This window comes from Callospermophilus lateralis, chromosome 7, assembly GCF_048772815.1.
Source record: "Callospermophilus lateralis isolate mCalLat2 chromosome 7, mCalLat2.hap1, whole genome shotgun sequence".
Lineage (NCBI taxonomy): Eukaryota > Metazoa > Chordata > Mammalia > Rodentia > Sciuridae > Callospermophilus > Callospermophilus lateralis.
Genome location: NC_135311.1, coordinates 143,316,687 through 143,344,506, shown reverse-complemented (window position 1 = coordinate 143,344,506; position 27,820 = coordinate 143,316,687). Strand labels below are relative to the sequence as shown.

Here is a 27,820-nt window from a genome sequence, read left to right as displayed (position 1 = left end):
ACAACGGCTCACAAGCAAGCAGAATAACAACCTAGAAAGCCTGTAACATCCCAAGCATCCTGAGAAGAGAACTGTTTATTCAACCACGTAAAATGCATATATAGGAAACTTCTCTATTTGGGAGCTGGTGGCCAGCACACAGCATTGCACAGATAAAAATATACGACTTTCAACACAGACCTAAATACCTTCACATTTTAAAAATCAGAATTCTCTACACAAGTTTTAAGCTGGCAGAATTCCAGTTCTGAGTTTTCATACATAGCTTTCCTTGTATTAAACACATGTTTATTTACAACGTGGATAGAGAATAAAGGGCTATTAAGGCCATTTTCTCATTGTGAAACACCGCAAAATATGTACATAAGTACAACCTAATATAGGCAAAGGTTCTAAAAATCATCTTTCTTGGCTTAACGTAATTGAGCATCAGTACGGGAGTGAAGGAACAGCTTGTGGATAGCACCCAGCCACGCCAACAGGATGTGTGCCTCTGCTTTCCCAAGGAGCCGCCCACAGGGCTCAGCTGAGGAGAACCTCACCTGGGACAGGTGTGTGCCATGCCCCAGGCCACCCTAAGGGCACCTTGCCACCCCCTCAAATCCATTTCCAAATGCATCTCAAGGTCCAGAGTCAAAAAAGTTTTCCAAAAACTATCATGGCCACAGGGCCACTTGAGCCACATGTGCCCCATGGGAGGGTCCAGGACAGCCATGCAGGACCCACCTCACCTCCGATGCCTGCTGTGTCCCGGGTGGTCCCGCTCATAGCGATGGCCTGTGCGTTCATATGACCTTGAACGCTCCCGCCGCTGATCTCTGTAGTAATGACTTTTCTTCTTATATTTTCCAGAATTATCTGCCCGTTCCCGTGAGCGGCTTCGAGATCGGGATGAGCTCCGACTCCGGGATTTGTGTGGCTTCTGGGTGGGGTACTTGCAATCCTTGGATTTCCGGGAGCCCCTCATCTCAGAGCCTTTGTAGGGAGCACCTCGGTGTGCTTGCCTTGGCGGGGAGTCACTCCGGCTCCGAGAGCGGCTCTGTGACTTGGACCCGCCAGACGTAGAGCCACTGTCGCTTTTTCTGTGAGGAAGGACAACACACCTGGGACCACATGCGTGAGTGCCTGTCCCAGCCAGGCCGGGACACACCCACAGGGGCTGACAGAGGCACGACCTCCAAGTTTAGAGAAACAAGAAACCCCAGGGTAAGAGCCACTGTCTTCAGGGGCAGCCCATCCCCTCCTACCACCCTGGGGGAACACCCATCATCACCAGACCCACAGGCAAGCCCCAGGCACGCACCTCCTCTTGGGAGAAGCAGACCGTGACGGGGACCTTGAGTAACTCTGCTCACGGCTCCTGCTCCGGCTCCGGCTCTCTCGTGCCTTTGGCAAGCTGCAGACAGGAGTGGAGCAGTTACACACCAACAATGTCTCCACCCCCACACCTGGCGACCACCTGAGCAGCTCTGGGTGCCTCACCCGTTCACGGGGCTGTCGGCCTCAGCTTTCTTCCTGCCCTCCACTTTTCTCTTGGCATTCTTCACAGACAATGGGGAAGGCTTGCTTCCTTTACCTTCTTTGGGGGATTCTACCAAATGAATTTTAAGTTAAAAACCAACAGAGAACTGTGCCAGTAAGAAACCCATTAGCAGAGAAAGAAAAGGCCACTTCTGTGGGGTGACAGACACACACACTGATTCTAACTTCCAGCCTGGACTCAGAAATTAAGCATGCACCAGGAAGATGCAGAAGGCCCTTTGTCTAGGTTCTTCCTTAGGGACGAGGCAGTGAGCACCACTCTTATCTCTAGGGCCTGGTAACACGATCTATGTCATAGAGTATACAATTTTCATCAAATGACAAGCTAACTGGATAGGTAGAGTAAACCAAAGCATTTCAGAAAGGCTACCTGCCCATTTTGCTTGCTAACAAAAACATAAACACAAAACCCTTCAGGGTCCCCATCTGATTTTATTTAAAAAATATTTATTTTTTAGTTGTAGTTGGACATAATACCTTTATTTATTTATTTATATGTGGTGCTGAGGATCGAACCCAGGGCCTCGCATGTGCTAGGCGAGCACTCTACTATTGAGCCACAACCCCAGTCCCCGCATCTCATTTTAGATATCACCAATGGTCGGTCAGGGATTCCAGCACTTCTGTAGCCCAGACCCACTGCAGGCTCAATTCCCAGGAAAATGGATGGCAGGACTATACCTCAGGATGAAGGCCCAGGAGGGCCACCAGCTCCACCCTTGTAGCAGCATAGTCCTGACCCGACATACTCACCCAGCTTGGGGGCGGGTGAGAACCCTGCAGCGCTGTCCGTTACTGGGGCTCCCCCAGGCAGCAGGCCCCTGGCCTGCGCTTTTGCCTCTTCAATAGCATGCTTTCTCTTTTCCACTTCACTTTCCAAGAGTGTTAAGTCGACCTGAAAAGCCATAAACCCTTTATTCAGAACCAGATGCTTTTAACCAAACACAGATGAACATTACATAAAAATATCCATAAGAACCTTTTTCCGTGTGTAAAGCTGCAGGATTTTTAAGCAGATTTCTTGAATTTCTTCTTCAGTTGCTCCAAACAAAAGAAACCAGTGGGGACGATTGGGCAAAGGGATCTGTGAACACAAACACCATCAGATCACATTTTCTCAGCAACTTCAAGGCCAAAAAAACTCTTAAAGCAACTAAGAACATCCTGCTGCAGCAAGCAGCTCTGGCAGATTGAGCAACTTAGCAGGTAAACAAATGTCACCACAAGTGGAGAGAGCCATGCCGTGCAGCAGAGCACTGACCTCTAGCGTCCGGGCAGCGAGGTAGATGCAGGCACAGGCGATGCTTTCAGGCTGGAACCGCACGAAGACATCTGTGCGAAGACTGTCGTTCATGTAGTTCCTGAAACCAAGGCACAGCAAGAGTTGTGGACCCTGGCAACCACAGCACTGTCTGCATTACCTAAGGTAGCTACACCTCTACGTGGTCTACTGCTAGGACTGAGACCTAGACAGTCCTGTGAATCCCAGGAGTTAATGGAGAAACATTTTAGCTGCTTTTTCTGAATACAGGACAGAAAGAGAAATTACTGGGGGGAAAAAAGCTGGCTGAATGTCAGAAATACGGGCTGCTATGAACGAGAACCGACTTTAACTTCACTTTTCCCTCAGCTTTTGGCCTGCTATCATGCAAAGCACAATGCCTCAGAAAGAAAACACTACTTAGTGGTTAAAATGTATTTGATTAAAGAAATCTAAATGCTCAAAATCCATAGTGCAGAGAAACATGCAAACTCAAATGAACAGGCTGAGCACGAAGCCTCGCAGCTGAGACAAGCTGTCCTGTGTTCCTTTTCTGCGGAGAGTGCTTGCGGCCTGGTCCTTCTCCAGATAACCGAGCCACAGCTTCCACGAAGGAGTCCACTTGCATAAGGGAAAGGCCCTTGGTGCAGTTCAGGTGTATGGGAACGTCATGCAGGAGGCCAATGCCCGAGGGAGTCCTCTTCTCGGGCTTACCAAAGAACGTTTCCAAACTGTCCCATTTCAACAAGGAGTCTTAAAATGAACATTCATAAAATCAGACAGCAGCAACAAAATACTAAAAAATACTTAAAGTTTCAACACAGTAAGTACATTCTTAAAACTTTATCATACTTTAGAAAATATAAAAATACAAAACTTTGCATAAAACTGACTATATTTTTAATGTTTTCCTTTAGGTATATTTCTCAAAAACTTATAGACTAAAATCAAACCAAATACTGGTTTTATTAATATTGCAGAAACAAGTAATTCCATGAGAAAACAGTTGAAGAGGTCATACATTCACTGCCCAACATGCTCAGATAATGGCACCGATGCACCACAGGTAGGAGACTTGAGGGATACCACCCATAAACCCCAGAGTAGGTAACATCCAAACCCATTCAGATGCTAAACAATAAATTCCACAGATGCCTACAAGAGGCGGCTGGTCTGGAGGTGCTGGCTCCAGTGTTCAAGAGGGAAGGCAGTGTGGTGGCAGTGTAGCCACTGGTCCAAGAGCCACTGTGGGTAAACAGCCCAGATGTTGGCAAACATTTTGTTTCTAATAACAAATTTCAGTATTCAAACAATACATAACATTATTCCATTAACTTTTAAGTTCTAAAAACAAATGAAACCCTCAAAACATATAAACTTATTGCTATATTTGAAATAATTTACAACATTTTTGTAAAGAGTCCAAGGAGTAATTTAAAGATGCACACCTTTACTGAAGGGAGCCCAGCTGAGCTGCTGCAAAGAGCAACATCAGGGCCTGGAGAAGTAATGGCACAGTCCCACACCAACAGCCTCAATTCCCATCGGCCAATTGTCATTTCAGCTCTTACAGCTTCCCACAGATGTTTTAGAGAAAGGTACTGCATCTTTATTGTACAGGTACAGCAGTTTTAAGGGGACAAAGCCCAAGTCAAGACATTACCAACTCTAATCGATACAATTACCAAAGCACGACAGGATCAACAAGAAGCACAATCGTCAGAGAACCACAAGCAGCAGTCGGCCATGACTATACTATCGTACGCATACCACCAGTCTAGAGCCAGCCTTCGGTGGAGAGCCTGCACTGGGTTGGCTGGAGACGGCCGCTGTCCCTGCACCAAAGCGCTTGGACAGCAGAGGAGAAGTCTTAGTCACTTACCCTCAGAGGCTACCCTTTGATTGAAAGAGTACAGAAAAGAAAAGTCAAAATGGGTTCTCTGCAAAGCAGTCACAGCACCAGACAATTCAGTCAGCAATATGACCCTATAGACTTAACTCTGTGGGGGAAAAGGGCCAGAACACCCCAAAAATCAAACTGATACTTCAGGCTTCATTTCTAGCCTATACCTATTAGAACCAGCCCAAAATTTTTACAAAACTTCATCCCCACTTTCTCCCACAGGATGCAGCTCCCAGGAAATTTCCTGTGCCCAGTCAATGGCTCCCAGGGGAAGCCCACTGACTGCTCTCTTCAAGGCAGGGAACTTAGGGAATTCAGGGGCAGGGATGGGCCACCTACCGTTACACCAGTGCCTGTCATTTTGGGAGGCTGCCAGGCATTTACACGGCAGATCACTGGGCATGGGGACAACTCCAGCCCACAACCAAGTCATGGGACCGACTACCCACTGCCCAAGTGCCTCAAGTAAACATTCCTGCACTGCCCTTGCTGGTCTCGTGAGACAAGGAAGGTCAACTCACCATGCGGTCTGGACCAGGTGTTGGTTACGCTCACACTCTAACACCTGAAGGTACATAACGATTATCTGGAAGATATGGGTCAGGCAGTTATTACCAAGAACCTCACGAGAAGAGAACTCAGATCTTGTGGATATCCATGCAGCAAAAGAACCTCAATCTAGATCCCAGGGATGGCTCCTGGTCACGTCCGGCAAACGGCTCAGCTGGAGGGGAGCTCCTGCAGGTGCACCTGCTACCTGCTTCTGCAGCAGGGCAGCATGTATGCACCTCAGGACCAGCCACACCCTGTGGCACAGAAGGCTGTGCCTCTCTCGTGGCCCACGTTCATTCTCATCGCCACAACTTTTCCGCCTGCCCTAAGCATCAGTGTCCCCCAGCAGCGAACATACAGAGTAGGGCACAAAATACTTCCAGCAAGTGAAGAAAAGCATTTAAGTCCTTGGTAGATAATTTACCAAGAATCTGAATAAGTGTCAGAAAATCAAACACTCAAGAGAGAAACTACAATGAAACTCACCAATGAAAATTGGTAAGACTGAAAGTGTAAACAGTAATCTTTCTTTGTTTGCTTTGAGGGGAGGGATACCAGGGATTGAACCTAGGGGCACTCACCTACTGAGCCACATCCCTAGTCCTATTTCGTATTTTATTTAGAGACAGGGTCTCACTGAGTTGCTTAGTACCTCACCATTGCCGAGGCTGGCTTTGATCTCACAATTCTCCTGCCTCAACCTCCTGAGCCCCTGGGATTACAGGCATGCGCCACCACACCCAGCCCTTTTTAATTTTTATCTTGAGACAGGGTCGCACTAAGTTGCTTAGGGCCTCACTATGTAACTGAGGCTGTCATCCTCCTGCCTCAGCCTCCCAAGCTGCTGGGATTACAGGCACACGCCACCACACCTGGCAATGGTAATCTTTTTAAACAATTTTTGTTTGTTTGTTTAGTACATGAAATGCCTATAGTGCTTTGATTAAACTTAAAATACAACAGCATGCTCCTAACCAACCAATGCAGGTTGCAAAACTTGAAGTTCATCTTAAAGCGAAAGGGTTCAGAATTCTTCCCATTCTCCCATAAAAGAAAGTGAGGCTATTACTAAGGTAACTTTAGAAACCTAACTGTTCAGGAAAGAAAAATGGATGCTGACAAATTTTATTTCTACAAGTTCACCACTATTTTTCTGAAAACCGAAACCTAAAAAATGCAATTTCCAAAACTCTTTTAAAATGCAATTAGAATTAATAGCACAAGAAGGCTAATCACTTGGAAGGTTACAGCTATGACCTGGAAAACTGAGTCAGGGACATAGGTCATCTCCAGGGCTTTCAGCCTCAGGGACATGGGGAGTGAAAACCACCTTATACCCACCTTGTGAGGGTGCTTCACGTGGACACAGAAGCCCAGCTCCTTGAGGACTCGTCTTTCTGCCTTTATGATCTGGTTCTTCAAGTTGACATAATCTTGATCCAAAAGAAGAGGCACAGGCTTCCTGCAAGGACAAAGAACATGGCCACATAAAGATTAGACAAAATAAGAAGTTCTGGGGTTGCACATGTGGCTCAGTGGTAGAACACTCGTCCGGCACAAGTGAGGCCACAGGTTGATCCCAGCACTGCAAAAACAAAAAAACCTCAGAAAAACAAAAAAGCAACACCTTTCAGGGTACACTATCACCTCCAAGAGGGAGGAATCTAATATAAACATCACCACACAAGACACTAGATGAAGACTCACGTCCTTTAACAAAATTATAGAACAGGCTTCCAACTCCAGAGCCAACCTACTTATCCCTTCTCTACAACCTGCCCCATCCTGGTTGATAAAAGGCATTCTGGTGCATAGACAAACACTGCCTGAATGCAAGGAGGTCTAAAGATCTCATTGCACAGATAGTAAAAGTTAAAGAGCTCAGTGGTACATGCCTGCAATACCAGAAAACTGAAAGCTGAGGAAGGAAAATCACGAGTTCAAGGTCTCACTTAGTGAGACCCTGTGTCAAAACAAAACATAAAAAAGGACTGGGGAGGGCTGGAGTCGTAGTAGAGCGCTTGCCTAGCATGTGTGAGGTGCTGGGTTCAATTCTAACACCACATATAAATAAAGTAAAGGCACACTGACAACCAAAAAAATATTGGGGGCTGGGAATGTAGCTCAATTGATACAGTGCTTGCCTTGCCAAGACCCTGAATTCAATACCCAGCACCAAAAAAAAAAAAAAAAAAAAAAAACCCACAACAACTAAAAAATTATTAAAAAAAAAAAAAAGGACTCGGATGTAGTTCCATGTGAGAGCACCCCGGGGTTCAATCCCCAGATGTTGACAGTGGGGAAGATGAGTCCCTGCCCTGGAGCACTCAGGCCCACAGAAGAGACAACACATCACAGCTGTGAACTGAGGTGGGCCCTCCTCCGTTCCTTAGGGGATCCTGGCTGATGGGAGCACACTAGCAATCACCCACGGGACACAGCCTCCCATCTGGAACTGTCACAGAAACGGTGGTGACTGGACACTTGTGACAACTCTGAAAAGACTCACTTTTTTTCTCTCAGGTGTCGAAGGCGATGAAACACATTGATGACGTCCCTGATTCGTCTCGGAGCCTCCTCTATTTTGGAGGCCAGGTGCACACAGGCCATAGACACATGCTGAAAGGAAGCACGGAGACGCAGTGTGTTCCCATCCTGAGGTCCGCCCAAGGCTGAGGGGCTACTAGAAGGTAGACGCGGAGGCCGCGGCCTGGGGAGGGGCCGCACAGGGCTTCCCGGGCCCCAGGACGAGCCCACCCGGCAGGCGGCGCAGGCCGGAGGGGCGGGGGCCTACCTCCATGGAATGCTTCACGAAGGACTTGGTGTAAAAGAACCGCTGGAACAGCACCTGTCCCGTAGCCATGGCCACCTAGACGGGGAAGCTTCCGTCACTTTTGGACGCAGACTCCAGAGCTCGGCACTGAAAGTCACCCGTCACGTGGGACTCCCCTCAGGGCCCGAAACTCAGCCCTCCTCCACGACCCGAAGGCTCCCGGCGGCCCGCGGTCTCCGCGCCGGGACCCTGGGGAGGTTCGCGGCCGGCGGGGGGCGGGGCCGGGGGTCTGGGGCGCGGTGCCGGGGTCCGGCCCGGTTCCGGGCGGGGTGGGGGATCCGGGACCGACGCAGCGCGGGCCGATCGGCCAACAAAGGCCCGGCCCCTCCGGGCCGGCGGTTACGGCGAGCCTCGCGGCCGCGCCCTCACCTGCGGCAGGCGGAGCAGGATGCCGGCCGCCTGGATGAGCTCGCAGCCCACCACGCGGAGGCCGGTCTCCGTGTCGGTGTCGAGGCCGCTCGACATGGACGGCGTGAAGCGGAGCTTGTCGTCTGGCAGCAGGCAGTTCTCCAAGGTGATGAGCACGCCAGAGTACAGCCTGTCCCCGATCAGCACCCCTTGCGACCCGGGCGCGGCGCCCCCCGAGCTCGGGGTGCCGGCCGCCGTCCCGGGGACCGCCGACCCCGGAGCTCCGGCCGCCGCCGCCGCCGCCGCCATTTTGTGCCGCCGACTCCTTTCGGGACCCTTCCCGGCAGGGCGGCTCCTCGCGACACTCAGGCCGCCCCGCCCAACCCCATACTATTGGCTGTGATCGGTCGCTGCCTCATGGCTATTGGTTGCGTGAATTGCCCGTCAGCCTTACGTCAGGCGTCGACGCCGGAACTCGCGCGGGAGAAGCGGGCTCGTTACCCAGAACTCTCCACGGCCCGGCTCGACCCGGAAGCGAGTCTGCCTTGAGAGGCCAGACGCTCCTAGAGGCTTGGGTTAAGGGTCTTGCATCTCAGAAGTCTGTGGCGTCCAGAAGGCGGGTCTCGGTGGAAGCTGGGAAGGCACGACCCTTCCCCTGCAGTCCCCGGAACACGACGCTGTGCATGGAGCCGGTGCGAGTTAACACGGGGCGATTGCCTGGTAGTTAGTGCGCCACCTTGCTGGTTTCGAGTTGGGAATGCACCTGTGGGTCCTGGACCTCACGGGTTCCTGTTTCAAACCTCAGCCCACGAGGAGGTGGACGGGTAACAGGGAACAGAACTTGTCGGATTTGATGACCCTACAGAGCGCTTGGCGGCAGGTGCAAGCACAGGGTAGCGGGGAAGCGAGGCGCGAGGTTCCAGCGCTGGGTGGGAAGGGACTTGCTTATTTGACCCTACAGAACTCATGAAGCATTTGTCTTGACTCTTGATTCCCCAGGCCTTCATGGGTCTGCTCAGCGCCGCTGTGGAGGAGCATCAGTTAATTCCTGTTGTTACCCCGAGTTTTTCACCAGGTTTAGGGTTAGGAGACCGGTGGGGAAGCCCAGAGATGCTAGTTCAGACGTTGGGGGTAGATCGGAGGGTAGAATGTTCCTGGATGGGGTCAGTTTAGACACTTGAGCTGCCTGTGACTGCCTAACTGAAACCGAGGCTCCCAATGGCTCTCGCCCAAATCCAAACGTGGGCGGACTTCTTATCTCAGTTCAAGCAGTAGCAACTGAGACCCAATTTCTCCTTGGCACTCGGACTGCTTTGGGCAACACGGTTGCATTCCACCCACCCCCCTCTACTCCCAAGGTTGGCAGCGCCAGGGTGTCTCCCCTGTTGTCTGCAGTTGCACCCAACCCCAGGAAAAGAGCAGACCTTGATTTTCTTTGGTCCTACTTGGGCTGCTTGCCTATCCTCTGAACCATGAATCCAGCCACTCAGATCAGGCCCTGGCACCCAAACTTGCACCAGAATGAAAGGAAACTGGAGCAGGGCCACAGTGGTCTGCCACATTCCCATCTTCCTTTATTAGTGTGAAGCGCATAAAAGCAGCTCAACCACAGTACCAGTACTGACAAGTGAAATGCATTCAACACTTGTGCACATGACCAGTTCTTGGGAAAGATGGAAGTTGGCCCTTGTCCTCTAAATACCTATGGTAGTGTCCACCCTTAAGCTGGGGACAAAGTCCAGGAGGAAGAGCCTCATAGGGGGGTTCAAGCTGTAATGTGGGCCATAAATGATTTTGGCCTACAGTGAAAGTGGACGAGAGTGGACAAAGGTATCTAGGAGGTAAATGGCCAGGGCATGATTGGCTCCATGTGGGGCTGAGTAGGTACTGTGTACAAGGAAGAACATGGAATGACTCCCAGGCAATGGTGACATGAGATGAAGGATGGTGTCACCAAAGGGCAGTGTGGCTGCAATTGGAAGGGAAGAAAGGTGTGCTTTGGGAGTAGGGATAGCCCTCCAAGGTCAGCAGTACAAGCAGGCCTGGGCCACAGGTATACACTGCCTGTATAAATGTGGGAGTCCCCAGTAAGAAGGCAATAATTGGTAAAGAGCTTCAAGGGCTTTCCTGGTGCAGAAGGAAAGGGAAGTGAAATGGGGTGAAATTCTTGGGGGTCATGGTACCTATTGGAATTTTGGTTCTAGAAAACAGCTTTGCTGAGAGCTCTTGAGTTATAATGGGAAGGAAGCAGTTAGAGACCAGAGTGGAGACAGCAGACTAGAGCTAGAGAAGGTGTGTGCAGATGAGTGGCTCAAAACCCAGATGACAAAGGCTTTGGGTCACTGAGGACAAAGGGTTGGGCTGGTCCTGAGCAGGTTACATACACATCTTTCACTACGAGGAGTGGACAGGTCTATGGTGTGGAGCTGCTGTGAAGTGGCTCCTACTAGTGAGTTTGTCAGGAACATAATACCTGAATTTATGGGAGCAGTGTGTGTGTTGTTAAAAGCCCTCCAAGGCCATAAGAGTTCAGAAGTTACCCCTTTGAGCCAGGAGTGCTACCTGCTTGCTATGTGGATGTCCCTCCCATCTCTACTGGTTTGGGGGAGCATGGAAGGAGATGGGAGGGGAAAAGGTTGGTGTTTGGAGTGTCTGAAGAAATGAGCCACAGGATTCCTGCTATACATAAGGAAGAGACCAGTGGAGGATGGAGACTGAGGTCAAACCTGGCCAGGGTGAGTAGGGACTGGGGAAACTTGGGGTAGATCAGGTAACTGTGGGGTCAAACTTCAGAGGCCTGGTGCAGATCCCTAATTTGCAGAAAGAAGCAGCATGGTCAGTGGTATCCTACCACTCGGGACTCCTGCTCAGCAGTCTTTCCCACTGTCCATGTGGTCACTGATGACATACACAGGCACCTCAGAGCACACATCAAGGTGTTTGCTGGGTAACAGAAAATATAACAAAATCAAAGACTACAAAAGCTTTATGCATATGATCTGCATAAGACATAAGACATTCTGTGACTCTGTCCCACCCAGAGAAGGCAAGACCTATGATTGAAATGGCAATGAACACAACGACAGATCAAACTCAGACTTCACTCAGTTGTCACATAACTCCTGGAGCTCCTATCTTAGCTGTGCTCCTCCAAGGAAAAAGCTTTGTCCAGATTCACGTGCTGCTGCCCTCAGTGGTAGTGCACCACTCTGGAAAATATGCCCTCAGGCTCCTTTCCATCCCCCAAAGCAGCAGCAAACCCTTCCTGTCGCCTCCTTTGGGCCAAAGCAGCCAAAGATTTGAAAGTCTTCGGTTCATAGATGGCCAGGTCTGCAAGTACCTTCCTGTTGAGCTCCACTTGGCACTGGGAAGAGAGAGAGCAGAAGCCTGCAGTCAGCATCACTATTCCAGTGGCCTGCAGGAACACCCCACTTCAGTCAGGCTGGGAAGACACGGCTCAGAGGCCTAAGGTCTGAGCCGCCCTCCTCCTGTCAGCACACCAGATTTTTCTCCTTTCCTGGCCCAGGGCACAGTCTGCCTGGCAGAAGGTCTGTCTGCACAGCACAGAAAGGTGCTATGGGATAAATGTGATCAAGGACAGGGAGGGCTCCAGTGCCAGCCCAGGGAACCAAGGACCATGTTTAGATTCAGTAGTCATCACTTGAACAACTAGGTCTCCTGGTCAAGGCCAACCCATAAATCAGCCCATGAAGTCAACCTAGCCAAGGTACAGCTTGTGACAGAGCACCAAAGTTCAAGTTCCTGGGCTTGATTCTCAGTACCCAACAAAGAAGAAGAAAAAAAACTGGAGATGATCTCAGAAACCACCAGTGAGTCCAAGAAGCAGAATAAAAAGGGACAGCCATCAGGTGCAGTGGCCATTCCTGTAATCTTAGCTACTCTAGAGGCTTAAGACAGTAGGATGGCAAATTCTAGGCCAGCCTCAGCAACTTAGTGAGAGACCCTATGCTCCCCCGAGAAAAAAAAAAAACAAAAAAAAACACCTGGAAATGTAGCCCAGTGGTAAAGTGCCCTGGATTCAATTCCGAGTACCAAAAAAATTAAATGAAAAAAAAAGGGGGGGGGGGGCTGGGGATGTGGCTCAAGCGGTAGCGCGCTCGCCTGGCATGCATGCGGCCCGGGTTCGATCCTCAGCACCACATACAAACAAAGATGTTGTGTCCGCCAAGAACTGAAAAATAAATATTAAAAAATTCTCTCTCTTTCTCTAAAAAAAAAAAAAAAAAAAAAAAAAAAAAAAAAAAAAAAAGGATGAGTCTTATACTTTTTCATAATGAGGAAACACTAGGGCTCGCATTTCAGTACCATGTCCTGTTTCCAATATGGTCTGCTACCAGCAGGGCGAGGGAGAAGCAACTGTGATAAGCCCTTGCCAGAGTTCCACCTCAAGAACAGAAAGCAGAATAGAAGGTACAGGGCTATGCTGGGGAGACAACTGCCAGGGGAGCTCAAGCTTGAGGGTGGTTCCTACAGATGCTCAGCACCTCAGCAGGACCCTCTAAACTGTACCTTAATTAAGTTGACAATGAATGCCGGGTACTTCAGACCGTGTTCCTGGGAGGCAGCTGTAATTCGATTAATCCAGAGCTGGAATAAGAAAACATAGAGATGCTTAACATCAACTGTTGAATGTTTTGTCCATTCTTCTAACAAAGGCTCTACTGCACTAAAAAGTACTTGTAAAAGTCAGAAGAATAGTGTTTTTTTTTTCCTCCAGCAAACAGACTTGAAGCACAAATAATAGCAGAGACTGATTTGCTTCATCTAAACAAGTTCAATTCTAAATAAAAAGCTGTAATACATGCACCATGAATACAAAGATAAACAATTCTGCAGCAGTGTGGCTAAATTCCTACAGCCAGTGAGTGAGTGCCCACAAAGGCAGTTGTGAAACTCAAGAAGCTCCAGGGAGGCAAACAGACTCGGAGAGCAGAGCAAACAGTCTGAAGGTCCTCAGAGAACCTGGATGGCAAGGAGTAGTGGGGTCTGTATCAGACTAAGAAGTGAGCAGGGAAAAAACCTAAAAGATGAGCCACACTGACCACTGGGCTGGACCTAGTGCAATGGGCAGTTTCTGGTGAAAGGTGTGTGCCTCTGTTCTGATCCATTAAACAAGGTGGGTGTGTGAGGGATGTCTCTTCTTAAAGGCATTCTTAGTTGTCTTAAAGCAGTCTTCAAGCCCATTTTTGCTCTTCTAGCTAGGTGGTTCTCAAGTTTAGACCTACATAAGGCTCCCTAGAGATTTAAAACAGACCACACACTGGAGGTGGGTGTGGTGGCTCACACCTGAAATCCCAATGACTTAAGAGGATGAAGCAAGAGGATTCACAAGTTCAAGGTTAGCCTCAGCAACTCAGCAAGAACCCTGTAATGTGGCGCATGCCTGTAATCCCAGCGGCTCAGGAGGTTGAGGCAGGAAGATTGAAAGTTGAAAGCCAGCCTCAGCAAAAGCAAGGCAACTAAGCAACTCGGTGAGACCCTGTTTCTAAATAAAATACAAAAAAGTGCTGGAGATGTGATTCAGTGGTTGAGTGCCCCTGAGGTCAGTCCCTGGTACACCCCCCACCCCCCACCTAAAATGACCCCATCTCAGAAGAAAAAGACTGGAGCTGTAGTTCAATACCTCTGGGTTCAGTAACAATAACAAAATGAAAATACCAGAATGCTAGGCCCACCTTCCAGAGCCTCTGATTCAGCAGGTCCGGGGCAGGACTTGAGAATGTGAACTTTTTTTTTTTTTTTTTTGCATATATATATTTTTTAGTTGTAGATGGACATAATACCTTTATTTTATTTGATTTTATCTTTATTTTTTTTATGTGGTGCCAGGGATTGAACCCAGGGCCTTACGCATGCTGGGCAAGCGCTCTACCACTGAGCCACATCCCTGGCCCAAGAATGCGAACTTCTAACAAGTCCCCAGGTGACACACTGGCTATCCAGGGCCCCCTCTTCAGGACCCTCCCGGCTGTGAGCACCTGTGCCCTCCTCTGGGGCAGCCAGTGTCCCACCCCTTCCTGTGCACCACACTGCTCAGGTACTCAGACCTCACATGCACTCTGGGCCTGGCTGGAGACCTAGGAGCCTGAGGCACAGACCTACCTCCCCACAAAGGCATAATCCTGAGTGGGGGCAGGGAGTTACAGTGCTGGGACCAGTCTATGGCCAGTGAGGCCTCTCTCCGGCTTGCTTTTGTTCCTTCAGCTGAAGGGACACTAACCTAGGGGGGTTACAGTTGGACATAACAGAAAGGCCCTCTGCAAAGCTTCCTGGGATACGTGCTGCCCAGCAATGAACAGCGAGGCACAACACAAGCAGGTGGGATGCAGAGTTCAGAGGATGGGGGTGGGAGTGATGTGCGGCCGGGCGGAGGAGGAGGGCAACAAGGAGGACGACGACCGGGAGGACACTGAAGCCCAGGAGGAGGAGGAGGTCGGCGGCGCGCTTACGGTCCGCAGGATCCGCTTCTTCAGCCTGCGGGCTCGTGTGCACTTCACGAAGGCTCTGGTCACCGCCCTGACGGCCAGCCGGTAGCAGCGGTTCTTCCTCCCGCGAAAGTGCTAGGGCGAGGACGGGAAACGAGGGTGAGGAGGCGGCGGTGGGCGCCCCGGCCCGCGGGCCCCGCCGCCCAGGCGAGCGTGCTTACCCGCGCGTGCTTCAGCACCTCCTGGACGCGAAAGTAGCGGTCGGTGACGCGGTTCCGCAGCCAGAGCCGCGTCGTGAGGAAAACCATGGCTGGCAGCCGGCGCAGGACTGCACCCACAGGCGCTTCCGGGTCCGCGGCGCCGAGGACTTCCGGTGCGCCCCGTGCCTTCCGGGGCGCCTCCGCGCTCGCTTTCTCGGTTCCGCGGTGCGCGGCCATCCCCCAACCCCCGGGAGCAGCCCACCTCTGGTGGTGGCGACGGCCTGCCACGGCCAGCGAGGCAGACGGTGCGCGCTGAAGGGGTAGCCCGCTTCGACTTGCCACCCTTGACCTTCTGGGTTTGGCTTATTTCGCTTAGCATAATGGCCTCAAGCTCTATTCATTTTCCTGCAAACCACTTCATTTTTTATTGTGACAAAATACAGACTGCATAAGCCGGGCGCAGTCAGCGTGGGTCGTGACAGTCCCGACAGACACAAGCCCACCGTGATCCCGGCGACTCCGCAGGCCGGGCGGGAGGACCGCAAGCTCCCGGCCATCCTGGGCAACTTGGCAAGATGCTGTCTCAAAATGTGAAATAAGAGGGGCTGGGGATGCAGTTCAGCGGACAAGTGCCCCTGGCCCAGTCTCCAGTCAAAAACAAAAACAAAAACACTGAACTGGGAGTGTGTGATTTCTTTGTTGCTTTTTTTTTTTTTTTTTTTTTTTTTTTTTTGGTGCTGCTGGGAATTGAACCCAGGGCCTTGCGCATGCCAGGCAAGCAGTCTACCAACTGAGCTATATCACCAGCCCATTTTGTTATTTTTTTACATGGATATAGTTTCTTTATTTGATTGTTTGTTTTGTTTGTAGTTGTAGATGGACAACATGCCTTTATTTATTTGCTTACTTTTTGTATGTGGTGCTGAGGATCGAACCCAAGGTTTGATCCTGCTAGGTGAGCGCTCTTCTGCTCTTACAAACCGCTCTTGTAGTTGTAGATGGAGAGCATGACTTTTATTTTATTTATTTTTATGTGGTGCTGAGGCTTGAACCCAGTGCCTCACACGTGTGAGGCCAGCACTCTGCCACTGTGCCGCAGCCCAGCCCTGTCATGTCTGTTTTAGTATTGATGTGGAATATTTCTTCAGCCTGTCTTGTCTTTCTTGACCCTGGGATTCCTGAAGAGAACAGACTGTTCTGCAGCATCTCCTTTGACCTGAGTCTTTTCCTGATGATCCAAATCAGTCTGTACTTTTTTGGCAGAACGCCATGAAGTCCTATTGCATCCTGATCACTCCCTGATGTTGGGAGACTGAGACCCTCTCTGTCCCACTTGGTGATATCTGCTTTTTGGCTAATGTTTGGGAGGCTTCTCCACTGTTTCCACATTTGTAACTGGCAAGTGACTTGGGAAGAAACACTTTGTGTGTTCCAGGCCTTCTGGTAAGCAGATGTGGAGTTAAGTGAGCATTTGAGGTGTGCGCCTGATGCCTGTAGAAGGACTCATGACTGGAGCCTCTGTTGAAGCATATTGCTAACCCAGTGGTGCTGAAGCAGAGACAGCCAGATAGAGAAGCCCTGTATCTGGTGAAAATGGCCAGTCCCTGGTGCCCATCTGTGCTCAGCATCCCAGCTGAGAAAATTGTGCCCCTAGCTGAAATGCAACTGTGGGCTTGCAGCACAGCGGCAGACATGGTGGAAATCTGAGCAGCACCCTCCGGGGCCATGACATTCTGAGATAAGGTAGATTTCCCATCCCTCATTGATCTCGCACTCACTAATCTAAGTATCCATTGGTGATTTTCTAATCTATCACCTGTACCACATTAACTTGGCCTTCTATATCCTTTGGGGGATATAGTTTTAAGAAGAGTTAAAGCAGGACTGGGATATAGCTCAGTTGGTAGAGTGCTTGCCTTGCATGTACAAGACCCTGGGTTCAATCCCCAGCACCAAAAAAAAAAAAAAAAAAAAAAAAAATTAAAGGGGGCCATGGTTGTGGCTCAGTGGTAGAGCAATCACCTAGCACGTGTGAGGCCCTGGGTTCCATCCTCAGCACCACATAAAAATACATAAATAAATAAAAGTATTGTGTCTGTCTACAACTAAAAAATGTTTAAAAAAATGAAGAAGAAGAAGAGGAGGAGGAGGAGGAGGAATTGTTTAAAGGAATCTGCCCCAAGGGGGTGTGTTTGAGTGAAGAAGGAAGAAACTGATGACACCCAGCAAGCCTCTGAGAGAAGAAAGCCCCAGTGAGCACAAAGGACCAGGGTCAGGAGAGGAGAAGCCAAAGTGCCAGTGTGGCAGGAGCAGTGCAGGTGCGTGTCCCCAGGTCAGCCTTATGAATGGGCAAGCAGTAGGCTGGAGGCCAGGCAATGATTGTGTAGGGCCTGGAAGGCCTCCTAACGGCTTTCATGTTCCCCATTCTGCACTGCATATAAAGTTACCTTGAAACTTAGTGGCCCAAATGGCTGCAAACATCCAGCCGATATTGCAGACATTACCCCAGATGGGAGTTACTCAAGAATGCATAGCAGCCAGGCATGGTAGCACATGCATGTAATCCCAGTGGCTGGGGAGGCTGAGGCAGGAGGATCACAAGTTCAAAGCCAGCCTCAGCAATTTACTGAGGCTCTAAGCAACTCAGCAAGAACCTGTCTCTAAATATATTTTTTTTTTAAGAGAGAGAGAGAGAGAGAATTTCAATATTTATTTTTCAGTTTTCGGCGGACACAACATCTTTGTTTGTATGTGGTGCTGAGGATCGAACCCAGGCCGCACGCATGCCAGGCGAGCGCGCTACCGCTTGAGCCACATCCCCAGCCCTAAATAAAATATTTTTAAGAGCGGGGAGCTGAGGGCCTTGGGTTCCATCTCCAGTACAAAAAAGAAAAAAAAGATTGCATTGCATAAAGGGCATGTGAGATGGGGGAAGTTCTTGGGGTCGGCTGTAAAGCATATGATGGGCCACAATTGGGTTACTCTGAGTAAAAGGAAGTCACTGGAGGACTCTTGAGCAGGGGAATACTGTTGTCCAATTTCTTAAGAAAGGCTGTTGTTTTGAGAATGGATTGCTTGGAGGCAGGGCTGAAGCAGGGAGACTAGTTGGACAGGGACTGGCCATGGCCACATTCCAGCAAGGGTGATGATGGCTTGGGCCAGAGACAGGGAGGAGGTGGAAGGCCTCCCTGAAACAGAGCCCTGCATGCAGGTTCATGCTGTGGCCTTAAAGCCATCCTGCTCCAAGGCTCCAGAGGTGCCATTTACCCCTTTCCACTACTCGTCTTCTTGGAGATGAAAAGTCCTCTCATTCCTCACACTGCCTCTGCCTGAGCCTGACCTGCAGTCACTGCTATTTCTCTTTCCCACTCACCTGATATCCAAGTCATTGGTGAGTCCAGTGCACAGAATCTACCCTGCCTGCTGGCTCTTGGCCCTGCCATCTCCCCTCCCCTCCCCTCCCCTCCCCTCCCCTCCCCCTTTCTTTCTTCCTTTCTTTTTTTTTTGTGTGTGGTACTGGGATTCTCTACCACTGAGCCACATCCCCAGCCCTTTTTTTTTTTTAATGAAATTTTATCTTGTAAGTCTTTTTTTTTTTTTTTTAGAGAGAGAGAGAGAGAGAATTTTTTTTTGATTTTTTTTTTTTTTTTTAGTTATCAGCAGACACAACATTTTTGTTTGTATGTGGTGCTGAGGATGGAACCCGGGCTGCACTCATGCCAGGCGAGCGTGCTACCGCTTGAACCACATCCCCAGCCCCCCCAGCCCTTTTTATTTATTATTTATTCATTTATTTATTTATTTTTTTGAGAGAGAGAGAATTTTTTTAATATTTATTTTTTAGTTCTCGGCGGACACAACATCTTTGTTTGTTTGTGGTGCTGAGGATCGAACCCGGGCCGCACGCATGCCAGGCGAGCGCGCTACCGCTTGGGCCACATCCCCAGCCCATGCCTTGACAATTAAAAAAAAAAAAAAAAATTAGTTGCAGATAGACACAATACCTTTATTTTATTTGTTTATTTTTCAAACGTGATGCTGAGGATTGAACCCAGTGCCTCATGCGTGTTAGGCAAGCACTCTACCACTGAGCCACAACCCCAGCCCAGCCTGGACAACTTTTTAAAAATATTTTTTTAGTTATAGGTGGACCTTTGTTTTATATATTTATAAGTGGTGCTGAGAATTGAACCCAGTGCCTCATACATGCTAGGCAAGCGCTCTACCACTGAGCCACAAATGCAGCCCCAACTTGGACAATTTGACAAGACCCTGTCTCAAAATAAAAAGAAAGGTCTGGCCAAGCATGGTGGTGCACCCCTGTAATCCCAGCAGCTCAGGAGGCTGAGGCAGGAGGATCACAAGTTCAAAGGCAGCCTCAGCAAAAGCAATGCACTAAGCAACTCAGTGAGAACCTGTCTCTAAATAAAAATAAGAGCAGTGTGAAGAAGAAGAGGCGAGAACGACCCCGGACTGACCAAAGCCAGCCGCTGCATCCCCTGGTCCAGCGCCTGCATCCCGCCGCCATCGCCACCATGCCCAAGAGAAAGGCTGAAGGGGATGTAAAGGAGATAAAGCCCAGGTGAAAGACGACCACAGAGAAGATCTGCAAGGCTGTCCGCTAACCTGCTCCTCCAAAGCCAGAGCCCAAGCCTAAAAAGGCCCCTGCAAAGAAGGGAGAGAAGTACCCAAAGGGGAAAAGGGGAAAGCTGACCCTGGCAAGGGTGGGGATAACCCTGCAGAAGGTGGAGATGCCCAAACAGACCAGGCACAGACAGCTGAGGGGCTGGAGACGCCAGGGCAGTGTGTGCCTTTCTGGTAACTGTGGACTTCTGGTGGCTGTACAGTTTGAAATACTATTTTTTATCAAGTTTTGTAAAGATGCAGAATTTTGTTTTACTTTTTTTTTTTAAGCTATGTTGTTAGCACACAGAACACTTCATTGTTGTTTTGGGGGGAAGGAGCATATGTCACTATAGAATGTCTCCAAAGCTGGATTGCTGTGGGGAAACCCACCTTTCCCTTCTAGTTTTGAGAGACTTCCTCTTTGTTCCCAAGAGGAAGGGATTCCCTGATGTTGGCACACACAGCCACCTTGGCACAAATGCCTTGTGGTGTGGAAAAACTCAGACTCATCTGTATGTCCTCCTGTCCCTCTCTGACATCGGCATGGACTTAAGTCCCCTAAACTCAGACCTGTTGGAACCTGATTCCCAGCGATGGGTTTTCCAGTGTCGGGGGCAATCTGGACTTTGCAGTGACGTCATTGAGAATAGTGTCCCTCAGAAGAGCAGCAGTCCCTTTTCTAGATTGTGGATCTTCAGATTAATGATTTTGGCCATTCTCATTTCATTTCCTGAAAGTCAGGGTCGGCTTGTGAAAAGTTGTTAAACATGCTAAATGTGAAAGGTCAACCCTCACTCTAAACTTTCCCTATTCAGAGCATCAAATGAAGACTTCATTGGGTTTTATAGTGGCTTTCTGATTTTGGTAGTCCATCCAAGAAGGGGGTTTGAAAGTCATCGTTACTGTTAACGACTGTCTGCCCATGACCTGCCTGAAATACCATGATTGTTTATGAAATGTATCTTTAATAAAGCTGGATACAGTTTGGCTTGGAAAAAAATAAAATAAACTACAAAATAGGCCTGGGGATGTAGCTCACTGGTTGAGTGCCCCTGGGTTCAATCCCCAGTACCTAAATAAATAAATAAAAACTATTTTTTTGTTTTTTTGAGACAGGGGCTCACTCTCTTTCCCAGGCTGACCTGAAACACCCAAACTCAAGCAGTCCTCCTGCCTCAGCCTCCCAGGTGCTGGCACCACAGGATGTTATACCATGTCCAGCTGTACTTAACAACTGTCCCCATCTGTGTTATACCCATGGGAGTTCAAATTTACATAATGACAGAATTAAGACATGGAGAAGCAAACAATGTTGAAAGAAGACTTTGTCGTAGTTAGATTTTCCACAGGTGGAAGTGTACCATGCCCTGGGGGGCAAGCAAGGCACACAGGGAGCAGCAGGCTCTGCTCAAGAGGCAGGGCCAGTGAAGGAAGGACAGGCCCTTGCTGAGTGTCCACTGGAGGGGCAGAGCATGGCACACAGCTTAGAACTGGCTAGTCTGGATAACTCCAGTGGGCCCTGGCACAGATGGGCCGACCCTGCTTGCCTGTACCTGGCCCTGGGCAGTGAGCAGGAAAAGTGGCCTGGCCTGTGGGAATTCCTGAGGAGGTGGTACAGAGCAGGGGTGAAAGGGGTGATGGGAACAATTCTGCCATTAGTTTGGTCAATCAGGAAAATACAAAATCTAAGAAAATAGAATACCCCCATGCACCGGAACAGGTGAGGGATGCCTCCATGGTGGACAGACAAGGGGAGACCATCAGGTTTTGGTCAGATCTGTTGCTGTGACTCAGTCTTCACCCAAGAGTGTGGAGAAAGCTGGAACTGAGAGATGGGAACATTGAGGTCTGGCCACAGGCCAGTGACCAAGTCTTATGTGGCTCTCTCCCCCCACCCCCAAGACCTCTCATCTATCCCTCTCTCCACCTAGGTAGGTGGTCTCAGTCCAGAAGAGAGGAGCTGGGCACCTCTGGGCTGAGGAGCTTGCTGTGCCGCTGTGTGTGAGAGCTCAGTCTTACAGAGAGTTGCTTGGGACCTGCAGGGCTGTATGCCCTGAACACATCTGCTGCTCCCCTTGAAAGGCAGGCAGCACCTGGGGAAGCCCCCCATTAGACATCTGGGCCACTTCACCCCACTGTGTCCTCAGAGTGGGACTGGCCCCTCGGCTCAGCAAGAGTTCCATAGTAGGACTGTGGCCATATTCTGCAGCAAGGTGCAGGGGGGTCTTGTGGAGCCAGCCAGCAGCATTGACCTGTGCACCCCTGTCCAGGAGATGGCTGGCAACCTCCATGTGGCCTCCCAGAGCTGCATAGTGCAGGGGTGTGAGGCCCAGTGAATCCTGAGCATCTACCTCAGTTCCCCAGGCCACCAACAGCTGGACAGCAGACAGATGCCCACCAGCAGCAGCCCTGTGAAGTGCAATGCGGCCATGCCTGTCCCTGATGCTTGGGTCTGCCCCATGGCCCAGGAGCAGCTCAATGTCCTAGAAAGGAGGAGAGGGGAAGGCATGAGCAGGCCTTGACACAAGTGGGTGAGGGGCTGGGACCTGGAGACATTTGCCTGGCCCTAACCTGTTCTGACCTTCTGTTTGGTCAATAAGCCAGAAACTAAGGCAGCCTGCAGCCCTTCTGCTTGGAGACTTCCCCTTTCCCCAAATGGCTGAGATCATATCCAGACTCTGCAGTGCCTCCTGTCCTCCTCTGGTGCCTGGGAGCTAGCTGGTCTCAACTGCAGACCAGGTACAAGATAAATAAATGTTTGTTGCTGTCGGCCACCAGAAGGAAGCAGCAGTGCAAGCCAGGGTCTCCAGGCCTCCACGAGATGGCAAGATTATAGGAGGAGGCACAGCCAAGACGGCTCTCAGTGATTACACCCCTAGGTGCCTCTCTCCTGCGCTCGCGCCTCCTCCACCTGCCCAGCCTCCGTGTCCGCCTAGCCCCACCCGCGGTGAGGGGAGTGCGGCCCCGGAGCTTCTTGCCTCGCGCCCCCTCCGGGCACCAGGCTATTGCCTGGGAAAGCAGGACTCACCTGTTGGCGGCCCAGGCCGGCCGCCAAGCCGAGCGCGGTGACCCCGGAGCCGTCGGGGGCGTCCACCTGCGCCCCGCATGCCATGAGGAGGCGCAGCGCCGCTTGGCGCCCGGCCGCAGCCGCCACCAACAGGGCACCGTCCAGGTCGGCGCCCCCGCCTGCCGCCAGCAGCTCGAGTACCGGCAGCCTCCCGCCGGCGGCCGCCCAATGCACTGCGGTCCAGCCGAAAGCGTCAGTTGCCTCGGGGCCCAATCCCGGAGCGGCCAGTAGGCGCGCGGTCAGCAAAGTGTGACCCAGTGCCGCGGCCCAGTGCAGCGGCGTGAGGCCCTTCCCAGAGCGTGCAGCCACCGGGGCCCCTCGCCGCAGCAGCAGCTCGGCCACCCGCGAGTGCCCTTGCCAGGCGGCATCATGCAGTGGCGTGTGCCCCGCGCAGTCCGCTGCGTCCACTGGGGCCCCGCGCTGCAGCAAGAGGCGCACCAGGGGCGCGTGGCCACGCAGCACAGCCAGGTGGAGAGGGGTCCTTCCAAAGCGGTCCCTGCAATGAAGTAAAGGTGTCCAGAGCGCCGGCAGTCTGCTGACCAGACCCTATCCTGCCCCTCCCTAAGAAGGAATCCCAGTCAGTCCCAGAGCTTACTTCTCTTCCACGCTGGCCCCTTGCCTCAGGAGCTTCATCACCAAGGCGGCAGGACCATGCCACACAGCCTGGAGCAGGTTCCCCTGGCTCTGGGGGGCACTGGGCCCCTTTGTCCTGGCCTCCGAGCTTAGTTCTATCCACCGCAATTCCTGCTCTGCAGCCTCCGCCCCGTCCTGCTCCATAGGCTCAGGCCTGCTGGAATCCACCTGGGGAGAGTATTCACCTTGGAGGCTCTGCCTTGTGGGCCCAGGTGTCCTATGCCAAGGTGGAGGCACCCACACACACACCTTCGCCATGGAAACCCAGCCTTCTGACTTTGAGTTACCCCCGGGGAGAATTTCCCCAGGGGCTCTGTCCTCTGGCTGGGGGGTCACCTCCATGCTGATTCTAGCCCAGTATCAGCCTAGTGACTGTCCTCACAAGACTCCTTCTGCAGGCTGTTGCGGGAGTTTCACCTGAGAGGCCAGGGGTGAAGAGGAAGCTCCTACTTCTTCCTGGGCCAGGCAAAGCACTGTTTACCCAGTAATCTAAGGAGAAGCTCTGCCTGCCTGGCTGCAGCCCCTGCCCAGCACCCTTACCCCCTGCAGACTGCCTGGCCTCCCTCAGACCGCCTGCCAGGAACCAAGACCAGGGCAGTCTGGGAAGAAGCGCAAACAGGAACATGCTCCTGGGTGACGTTCCTCCCCCCACAACCTGCACAAGGAACATGGCCTCTGATGTGCCTGGACTTGCCCCCAGTCACCTTTGCTCTGACCCTACTCCTGCTCCTGTTCCTACTGGCTGAAAGGACCTGAGGATGGAGCCACCTCTCCTGAGTGGGGTCAGAGCTGGAGAAGAGTTCAAGGTGCGGTTCTTGTTCACCACTGACAGCTGGACAGAGAGTGGCATGGGGTGATAGGGAGGGAAACCCCTGGAGAGCAGGTTGAGTGGAGTCAATGAAAGTCATGGAAGGCAGACACCTGGGCAAGAGAGGACGGAAGTGGGTGGGGAGTATTTCTGGCACAGGAGCTGCTAAACACCTTGTCTTGGGGTGGGAAGTGATCCTGCCAGAGCATAGTCTTCGGGTGGGTATCTTGACTCTGGGTGCTGGGGTGGGGGGTAGGCTGGTCACTTGCCCAGAGCCAGGCAGGGGAAGCTGGGCCTGTGTCCAGGAAGACTAACTCTAGTGGCAGCTTCTGCATTTCTCCCCTACAGAGACTTGTGCTGGCCAACAGGAGACAGCCCAGCCCTGGAGCTGTCCATTACACCCACCCCCACTACCCCAGGCTGCAAAGGATGAGGTGTTTGGAGGGTTGTACCCTGGCCCCTCATTACCTCCCTAGCGGTCGACCTTCCAGGTGCCCCAAGGCAAAAAGTGAGGGGCCCCTTCCCACCCCTAACCTACCTGGATCCTCCCCTGGGGAACTCATCAGTCCACTCAGCTGTCCCCTCCACCCCCATAACACCTGGAGCCTGACATGGAGCTGAAGCAGTCTCTGTCTTCTACCCTGTCTTCTTTTCTTTTTGGCACTTATCACAACACAAAGGTCTAAGGTCTATTTATTTCATTTTATTTTATGGTACCAGGGGATTGAATCCAGGGGCACTTACCCACTGAGCCACATCCACAGCCCTTATTATATTTTATTTGGAGACAGGATCTCACTGAGTTCCTTAGGGCCTCGCAAAATTGCTGAGGCCAGCTTTGAACTTGTGACCCTCCCCTCAGCCTCCCACGCAGTGGGGAGTACAGGTGTGTGCCACCATGCCTGGATATCTGTTTCATTTAATGCCTTGCCTTCCTCTTCTAGGATGGACAATCCATGCGGGCATACCCCAGCAGGCTGGCCAGCAAAGAAGCAGTGAGCTCTGGACTGACGTGAACACCCAAAGCAAGAGGAGCTTTGGTCTCAGCGTCCGCCCCAGGGCCTTCGTCCCACAGGAGGACCCAAAACTGAGGGGGATAAGGGCACTTGTGCTAAGGAGTCACCTGCATGGTGCAGTTGTCCCTGGGGATCAGTGGAAAGACCCTCACCGCATCATAGTAAGGGAGGGTGTAGAACTGCCTGCGCCAGCCTCCCAGAAGGAGGCAGGTGAGACAGGGGGCCTCATGCGGCTCCCTGGACAGCCTGCCTTCCCCAGCTCTGCCCAGGCCTTGGTGGATTGGGTTTGCCTTGCCTCTGGGTCCAGGCAAGGCTGCCAGGATGCCAGCTCAGGCTCACCTCTGGGAGGCAGGCCTTTGAAGCCCAGAGCCAAGAGCAGTTCTTGGCACCAAACTGTGGTTTGAATGTGTCCTTCAAAAGTGCATGTATTGGACACTTAATTCCCAGTTATATGTTGATGGCATTTGCAGCTGGGGCCTTTGGGAGCTAATTAGGATCAGTTGAGGTCATGAGGGAAGGTCCTCCATGACCACATTAACGGCTTTGTGAGAGAGTGGGCTGGGGAAGTGGATCAGTGGTAAAGCATTTTCCTGGCATGTGTGAGGCCCTGGATTTGTATTCCCAGCACTGGAGAAGAAGAAGGAGGAGGAGAGGAGGAGGAGGAGGAGGAGAGGAGGAGGAGGAGAAGGAGGAGGAGGAGGAGGAGAGGAGGAGGAGGAGGAGGAGGAGGAGGAGGAGGAGGAGGAGGAGGAGGAGGAGGAGGAGGAGGAGGAGGAGGAGGAGGGGAGGAGGAGGAGGAGGAGGAGGAGGGGAGGAGGAGGAGGGAGGAGGAGGAGGGGAGGAGGAGGAGGAGGAGGGGAGGAGGAGAGGAGGAGGAGGGGAGGAGGAGAGGAGGAGGAGGAGAGGAGGAGGAGGAGGAGGAGGAGGAGGAGGAGAGGAGGAGGAGGAGGAGGAGGAGGAGGAGGAGGAGGAGGAGGAGAGGAGGAGGAGGAGGAGGAGGAGGAGGAGGAGGAGGAGGAGGAGGAGGAGGAGGAGGAGGAGGAGGAGGAAGAAGGGAGGAGGAAGAAGAGGAAAAAAAAAAGGAGGAGGAGAGGAAGAGAAAGGAAGACGAAGAAGAAGAAGGAGGAGGAGGAGGAGGAGGAGGAGGAGGAGGAGGAGAAAGAGAGAGAGAGAGAGACAGAGACAGAGACAGAGAGACAGAGAGAGAGAGACCTGACCTATCAGGCTTGCTCTGTCATTGCCATGAATGAAGCAACATAAGGCCCTGGCCAGATGCCAGCACGATGCTCCTGAACTTCCCAGCCTCTAGATCTATGAGCCAAATAAATACCTTTTCTTTACAAATTACCAGTCTGTGGTATTTTGTTATAGCAACAGAAAAATGGCCTCCATCACACAGCAGCAATTCAGTGTTGGTTGAAGGAAGAACGGCCTTGAAGAGAAGATGAACTCATTAGAGAGATGCTCTGCCAGCTGGGGATGTAGCTCACTGGCAGAGGGTTTGCCCAGCAAGAGTTGTTTTGCAACATTTTTACCCCAAAGTCACTACTGGAATATACAAACAGCCACTATCACATCGTGGTGCGTGTGGTGTGCCAGCGGAACAATTGAGTTCCTTGTGTGTTGGGGCAGGGGAGGCTCAGCTGTCCTAATGGGAGCATGTCACATGCTCTCTGTTGTTGATGTCATACCCCTACCCCTTTGATTTGAAGGAAGCTGGCTAGCTGGAGAGGGCTGAAAAGTGTTAGCAGGGAACTTAGGAATGAAAAGCCCCCTGTGGGAAGAGGTGTCAGGTTAGTGTGTGCTAGAGCTGCACGTTGTGTAAGACTGGTGAGTGTTAAGGTACTTTACTAATATCAGGCGCAATCCAGTAGGGCTTTCAGCGGGACTGGAGACACTCTTCTTCCCTTGCAATAAGAGAACATGTACTCCCATCATCTGAAAGTCTGTGTTAGACCCACTTTCAGGATGGATTGGACTCACACACAGGATGCTTGATATCTTAGCTGGTGTTTACTGAGCACCTGCTGTGTGCCAGGTCTCACATTGAGCACTTTCCAGGCACCCTTCATGACCTGCCCTACAAAGTAGGCACTGTGATCTTCCACATCACTAAAGCTTAGGGCCTGGGTTTTGAGATGAGGGACCAGCAGAGCTAGAGCAGGAAAGTGGGGTGGGTGTCTGGCCTCTAGGTGGCAGCTGTGGCAGGATCTGTGAAATGAAGTCATTGTGCAGGGGAGCTGGAAGTGGGGGTGGGAGGGGCAGACAGGAGGGGGAGGGCCCCATTGCCAGGCTGAGCTGCAGGGACAGCTGGGCAAGGCCTGACCAAAGCACACAGGAGCTGGCTGCAGGCACCTGGCAGAGAGTGGTTCAGCCTGGCAGTAGGTGAAACAGACAGGGGTGTGGCCCCAGAGACTGGTCATCAGGGCTGGACCTACCTGGGCCAGTGTCCACCATCTGGTTGGTGAACTCTGGATGGGGGTGGAACCTGGGGAGGGTTAAAGGGTCTCTAGTCTGATCCTGGGGAGCTTGGTCTTGCTACCTTATCACAACGGTGAGCCCCCCAGGTCCGCTGCCAGGAGAGC

At 51.5% G+C, this 27,820-nt stretch overlaps 3 protein-coding genes and 1 pseudogene across 5 annotated transcripts; 1 reads left to right on the top strand and 3 right to left on the bottom strand.

Moving 5' to 3' along the window:
- Window positions 1–59: 59 nt before the first annotated feature.
- Ccnl2 (cyclin L2) lies at window positions 60–8,785 on the bottom strand. Of its 3 annotated transcripts, XM_077110017.1 has the most exons (11): window positions 8,461–8,785; window positions 8,053–8,127; window positions 7,768–7,877; window positions 6,600–6,720; window positions 5,228–5,292; window positions 2,804–2,903; window positions 2,522–2,626; window positions 2,296–2,437; window positions 1,483–1,591; window positions 1,304–1,396; window positions 60–1,082 (listed from the first exon to the last, which is right to left on the bottom strand). In XM_077110017.1, exons 1-11 carry the CDS (start codon window positions 8,746–8,748, stop codon window positions 728–730), a joined length of 1,563 nt encoding a protein of 520 aa, XP_076966132.1. In that variant the 5' UTR covers window positions 8,749–8,785; the 3' UTR covers window positions 60–727. The 3 variants fall into 3 exon arrangements, with proteins under 3 accessions (XP_076966132.1, XP_076966133.1, XP_076966134.1); XM_077110018.1 differs by lacking the exons at window positions 5,228–5,292; window positions 6,600–6,720; window positions 7,768–7,877; window positions 8,053–8,127; window positions 8,461–8,785 and adding an exon at window positions 3,296–4,665; XM_077110019.1 differs by lacking the exons at window positions 60–1,082; window positions 1,304–1,396; window positions 1,483–1,591; ... (1 more) ...; window positions 2,522–2,626; window positions 2,804–2,903 and adding an exon at window positions 3,751–4,699.
- A 2,622-nt stretch (window positions 8,786–11,407) lies between these two features.
- Mrpl20 (mitochondrial ribosomal protein L20) lies at window positions 11,408–15,235 on the bottom strand. The gene is made up of 4 exons (XM_077110022.1): window positions 15,107–15,235; window positions 14,910–15,020; window positions 12,970–13,047; window positions 11,408–11,803 (listed from the first exon to the last, which is right to left on the bottom strand). Exons 1-4 carry the CDS (start codon window positions 15,191–15,193, stop codon window positions 11,630–11,632), a joined length of 450 nt encoding a protein of 149 aa, XP_076966137.1. The 5' UTR covers window positions 15,194–15,235; the 3' UTR covers window positions 11,408–11,629.
- Window positions 15,236–19,142: 3,907 nt separating this feature from the next.
- Window positions 19,143–20,278, top strand: LOC143641926 (non-histone chromosomal protein HMG-17 pseudogene; annotated as a pseudogene).
- Window positions 20,279–21,726: 1,448 nt separating this feature from the next.
- Window positions 21,727–23,669, bottom strand: Ankrd65 (ankyrin repeat domain 65). The gene is made up of 4 exons (XM_077110097.1): window positions 23,661–23,669; window positions 23,374–23,579; window positions 22,740–23,274; window positions 21,727–22,194 (listed from the first exon to the last, which is right to left on the bottom strand). The coding sequence occupies exons 1-4, from the start codon at window positions 23,667–23,669 to the stop codon at window positions 21,727–21,729; spliced, it is 1,218 nt and encodes a 405-aa protein (XP_076966212.1).
- Between the last annotated feature and the right edge of the window lie 4,151 nt (window positions 23,670–27,820).

Excerpts from the sequence above, each read along its gene's own strand:
- Ccnl2 (XM_077110017.1), bottom strand. The coding sequence starts at position 8,748 with ATGGCGGCGGCGGCGGCGGCGGCCGGAGCTCCGGGGTCGGCGGTCCCC. Across the intron at positions 7,878-8,052 it reads TCGTGAAGCATTCCATGGAG|CATGTGTCTATGGCCTGTGT; the intron begins GTAGGCCCCCGC and ends GCTTCCTTTCAG. Across the intron at positions 2,627-2,803 it reads TCGCTGCCCGGACGCTAGAG|ATCCCTTTGCCCAATCGTCC; the intron begins GTCAGTGCTCTG and ends TTGTGTTCACAG.
- Mrpl20 (XM_077110022.1), bottom strand. The coding sequence starts at position 15,193 with ATGGTTTTCCTCACGACGCGGCTCTGGCTGCGGAACCGCGTCACCGAC. Across the intron at positions 15,021-15,106 it reads AGGTGCTGAAGCACGCGCGG|CACTTTCGCGGGAGGAAGAA; the intron begins GTAAGCACGCTC and ends TCCTCGCCCTAG. Across the intron at positions 13,048-14,909 it reads AGAAGCGGATCCTGCGGACC|CTCTGGATTAATCGAATTAC; the intron begins GTAAGCGCGCCG and ends TTCTTATTCCAG.
- Ankrd65 (XM_077110097.1), bottom strand. Across the intron at positions 23,275-23,373 it reads GGGGCCAGCGTGGAAGAGAA|GGACCGCTTTGGAAGGACCC; the intron begins GTAAGCTCTGGG and ends ACTTCATTGCAG. Across the intron at positions 22,195-22,739 it reads CCGGCCTGGGCCGCCAACAG|GACATTGAGCTGCTCCTGGG; the intron begins GTGAGTCCTGCT and ends CCTCCTTTCTAG.